The 4,857-nt window shown below is 52.5% G+C and overlaps 1 protein-coding gene across 1 annotated transcript in view; it reads right to left on the bottom strand.

Moving 5' to 3' along the window:
• Window positions 1–4,857, bottom strand: part of PMM1 (phosphomannomutase 1) — a 16,895-nt gene that overhangs the window by 6,659 nt on the left and 5,379 nt on the right. Inside the window, exons 2-5 of the mRNA XM_025208922.1 lie at window positions 4,052–4,169; window positions 2,006–2,082; window positions 1,555–1,646; window positions 457–556 (exon numbers count right to left, since the gene is read on the bottom strand). Of these exons, the coding sequence (XP_025064707.1) occupies window positions 457–556; window positions 1,555–1,646; window positions 2,006–2,082; window positions 4,052–4,169 (387 nt within the window). The remainder of the gene's footprint in view (window positions 1–456; window positions 557–1,554; window positions 1,647–2,005; window positions 2,083–4,051; window positions 4,170–4,857) is intronic.

Below are 4,857 nucleotides of genomic sequence, written 5' to 3'. Positions count from 1 at the left end.
GGGGAAATGGAGGAGAGTGGTGGCTGGATGGGACTTGAGCTAAGAAGTCCAAGCATTTTGGTCGGTGCCATCTCCAGCCACTATGCTGAAGAAATGCCATGGAAAATGGAAGGGGTTCCTGAGGAAGGTTTTCCACTACCAGGTGTGGTTGCATGTAAGCAATGAGCAGCCCACTTTGACCAGTGGCAGTGGATCAGGTCACTTCTTCAGTGTCACCCCAAAAGAGCTCCTTTGGGAGTTCCCATCCACACTGCTGCCTCCACCTTCACAGTCAAGATAGGCAAGCCCAAGGCCTTCAAGGCTGTTGTTGGCCTGGCTACCTGAGTACAAGGCTTGGGACTCTAATGTAGGTTGGGATGAAGAGGACAAGCAAACACCATGACATTACATGACCAAAATAGCTCGCTGTGTCCCCTGTGAGAGCAGAGGAGGGGACAGAGAGGCCTGGCAATTTACCTTGTCTAGCTCAGAGAATTCGATTCGCTCCTCTGGGGTGCAACTCCGGCCAATGGGTGAGATGTTCAGCATCCCGTTGCGGAACTCAATGAAGGTCCCTCTAAGGGGGGAGGGGCAGGCTTAACACATTTCATAATCACAGAATCATAGAAAATTAGGGTTGGAAAGGACCTCAGGAGGTCAGAGAGCAAATCCAGCATTTACATGGGAGCAGCTGTTAATGGTGCTATATCAGGAGTGTGCCTGCAGGGAGCCTGGTAGAATGAGAGCTACACCATACGTTGGGTAGAAAGTGTTTATCACGCTGAATCCAAGAGGAACCAGCTCTCCACACTTGGCAATACAGCACAGCAAAGGACTATGCTGGGGCAGCTCCAGGGAGGAAGCCCAGTTTTGTGGTTAAGACACTGGAGGGGGATGCAAGAGATCTGGTTCTTCTCTTAGCTTTGCCAGACATTGTGGGTAAGTCACTCAGGCCCAAGTCTTCACAGGTGTCTAGGCTCAGTTGGCAGCTGAGCACCAATACACCATTAAAAATCTGGGCTTAATCTCTGTACCCATTTCCTATGTGCAAAAAGGGGACGACAACTCTTGTACTTCCCCACCTTCGCCTATCTCACCTATTTACATTGCAAACCCTTCAGAACAGGGACTGCCCTCTGGATTGTTTCTCAGGCAGCACAATGGGATTCTGATCTTGGCTAGGGTGTATCAACTGGCACAGTGCAAGGTGCAATGCTGTAGCAGAGACACCCACTTAGTCTCATGGGGCCAGCTCAGGGACCAGGAACAGACCAGCCAGGTTAAACAATGCTCTGGATTATGAGCTTCTCCGAGAAGCAGGGTAGATCCGCTTGAGCAAAAAGTTGCCCTAACAGAGCTCTACCACTGCCCATACCTGAGCTAGCTCTCAGATTTCTGCAGAGCTCTGCATTGTGCCCTGTGGAGGTATCTGATGTGCTAGCACTATACAAAGCTAGTACAAGAGCAAACCCAGGGGACTGAGATTCTAACCAGGGTCACAGGGCCCAAAGCCTTCTGTAAAGGATTGTATCTGAACTGCAAAGAGGCAGCTATGGGGCTGGGGGGGATCATTACTGCTTCTTGGGCAGCTTTAGAAGTGCCATGTAATTGAGACAGAAGTTGATTAGTTCCTGCAGCAGCTCCTCCCCCAGGTGGTCCTGGATAGCCTGTGGGGAAAGGAGATGGGGAAATTAGGAAGAGCCTAGATGGAATGTGAAGCCAAAGCTACTGCCAGATAGCCCTGCAGGGGCTGGAGGACGCTGCTTTCCCAGAATGGACTGTTCTACAATATCCATCCAGGATAGGGACAATGGGACAAGGGAAGTCAGACAGGTCTAATTATGATTGGGAGTGCAGAGTGGTCAGATGTTGGGAGGATGTCAGACAGCTGCTGCATCTGGGGCTGAGAGAACTGGGGGAGACAAGGCAGAGGAAGGGTTGGGCTGGGGAGGGAACTTGGAAGGGACAAGGAAAGAGCAAACCAGTGGCTTTGAGAAGAGAGGCAGATCAAGAGACCAAGACCCACCTGCTTGGAGACCAGCTGCCCATTCTTGTACTGCACAGTGCCATTCTCTGCAAAGACGTAATCAAATTTCTTGATGACTGCAGGGAGGGGGTGGGGCAGAGGGAGAGAGAAAAACAGCACAATAGGGTCTAGTGTTCCAAGAGGTGGCAGTGCTGAGTGATGGCTGCATCAGAGCCCCTACCTCCCCTCAAGCCTTAACTCCACAATCTTTTGCCCTGTGCTCTCTGTGCTCCAGATGCCTGAGAAACACCCAGTGTGATGTGGAGACCTGAGGCACAGTGAGGAGAAGTGATCTGCCCAAGGCCCAGAATAAGTCAGTGGCAGAGCTGAGATCAGAGCCTAGGAACAGCAGCCTCCCAGACACATGCTCATTTTCCCCACACCAGGCTGCTCACTTTCCCTTTTGCTTCCTCCCTCCCTCCCTGCCACCCCCAGTCCCCTTCCCAGGATGTCTCCGAGCACCCTAGCTGATTATCTCACTCCAGCTTCTCCTGGCTGCAGTAAACAGACCCCTGCCAACTCAGCAGGTAATTTCATGCTCCCTTAAGCTGAGAGTTACATCACCAGGTGACCTGTCATTGTCAACAAGCCAGAAGGAAGAACTCGGCTCTAGATTTTACTCTGAAGCTGGAGAAGGGGAGAAAAGGAAGGCAAGAGGGAGGACAGGCCACCTGTCTCATCCCTCCTGCCTCCTCCCCTCCCTGCCGAGAACTCTGCTTAGCCTCCTACAGCAGATCAGGGCCGTAAGACCTCAGCCCTTCACTCATGCTCAACCTTGGTGCAGAATGTCTGAGCACATACCCCCTTCCCTTTGACAGAATTCCCATAAAACTGCAACCCTAATGGGTGCTCAGAGAGACTCTGTGAGCTGAAGAAAGCTGGAATGTTTTGCCATGAGGCAGGGCTGGGAGCAAGTGGAAGGAGTCTTCCAGCCATGCAGCCCTGTCTCTACCCAGCCATGACCAGGCCAGACCAGGACAGCATAAAGCACAAACTGAGACTCATTAGCATGGGCTCTTACACGTGGTCTACAGGGTAAATTCTCCTGGCCTGGAACAGTATCTCCAAGCATGCTGTGCTACTTCTGGCAGGCTGTCTCTTAAATTGGAAGCAGTGTTGTTGTACCCATGTGGTGCTGTCAGCAGGATAACTGGCATGAAGCAGCCTAATTGGCCCTGTCATCCAGCAATGCTAACGGATGTGGCTACCCCAGCTCTGGTTTGGGAAGCTGCATGCTTGAGAGTGTTGTTTTTGGGCAAGACAAGGTCAGCACAAGGACAGGACCCAAGAGAGCCCTGTATCTGTGCATTAGGTACAGATGCACCAGATCACAGTAGGTGACAGGCACAACGCTGCCCTCTGTTCTGCTATCCTGTCAATGGGGAGAACAGCAGCTCTGGCTTGGGGAGCTGCTCATTTGTTGCCCAACCCCCTGCTCAGTGAAGGGGCAAGAGTTTTACCCCTGACGCTAGTGAGCCTGGGAGATGGTCCTTGGGGAGGAGCTCTGGGCTTCTAGCAATAATGGCGGTCTGGGCCAAGCCCCCTGTGCAGTGCCATGAGTAACAACAGTAGCAGTGTGAGCTGGCACTGGTAGTCCATGCTCTCTCTGGAGCAGCTGGGCACTGTTACACTGCCTCTGTACCACACCTGGGACCACTGCTGTGCAGTATATCCTGCCCACTCCAGCTCTGTGTGTGCTATAGCCTAGAGATGAGGTAACATAAGCCTCCTTAAAGCAACCCTGAGCAGACACCAATAAGCACATCTGGAAGAAGTGCTGGGTGTGAGCTCAGGGCCCCTCTACAGCTGGCAGCATTGCCATGTCTGCAGGACAGGACACACACTGGGCAGAAATGAGCAGGCATCGTCATGGTGTGCAAATGTGTCCTCAGTGCTCAGGTGTCTAGAGCCGCGTGCACTTACCAAAGACGAGTTCAACTGGCTCCTCTCACCCAAGGAGAACAGCTGCTCCCGCCAGCCTCCAACAGCCCCACCCTGCCAATGCCCACCCACCTCTGCAGGACCTGCCGAAGGGGAGGCTCTCACCTTCGTCCCCTTCTCCCAACTGTTCGGCTATCTTGGAGTAGTCGGAGCCACCCACTACGCCAATCTTGACTCTGCCACGCAGCTCCTGCAGGAACTTATCCACCTCCGGCTCAACTTTCTGGAAGAGCAGGATGGAGACAGAGGGTTAGAATTCAGAGTAATAGACGAGCTGCAGTATACAGGACAGGCCTTTCCAGACACCAGAGGTGACTCTTGATAGTATTTCCCAGTCTACTAGGAGCCCCATTTGTCCTGGGATGGGTTGCCATGGAACTGGGGAAGGCTGCATGACTACAGATCAATCCACCATTTCGTCTACTCCTTCTTGCATGTGGGCCCCCATGAAAGGGAACACAGTGGCCAGTAGATATTTGAGAGTCCAGGCCTTCATGTGGGGGGGATTTGGTGGCAGCTTACAAATATATTAGGGGAGAGCATCAGGGGCTAGGTGAACAACTATTCACCAAAGCACCAGGGGAAAACCAGGAGCAATGGTCATAAACTCCGAGAAGAAAGTTTCAGACTGGATACAAGGAAAAACTTCTTTATGGTTTGTGTGACCAGATTCTGGAATAGTCTCCCAGTGGAGGTTTTGCAGGCACCTACCCTGGAGATCTTTAAAAAGAGACTGGACGCACACCTTGCTGGGGTTACTTGACCCCAGCAGTCTTTTCTGCCCAGAGCCGGGGGGCTGGACCCAATGATCTCACAAGGTCCCTTCCAGCCCTAAACTTCTGTGAATCTGTAAGCCCATGGGGGGCCTCTGTGAGGGAGACATGGGGACAGCTTGAATGCATGCTGCTCCA

This window comes from Alligator sinensis, unplaced genomic scaffold, assembly GCF_000455745.1.
Source record: "Alligator sinensis unplaced genomic scaffold, ASM45574v1 scaffold215_1, whole genome shotgun sequence".
Classification (NCBI taxonomy): Eukaryota; Metazoa; Chordata; order Crocodylia; family Alligatoridae; genus Alligator; species Alligator sinensis.
Note: the sequence above shows the minus strand (reverse complement) of the source record. Positions and strands in the feature narration are given on the sequence as shown.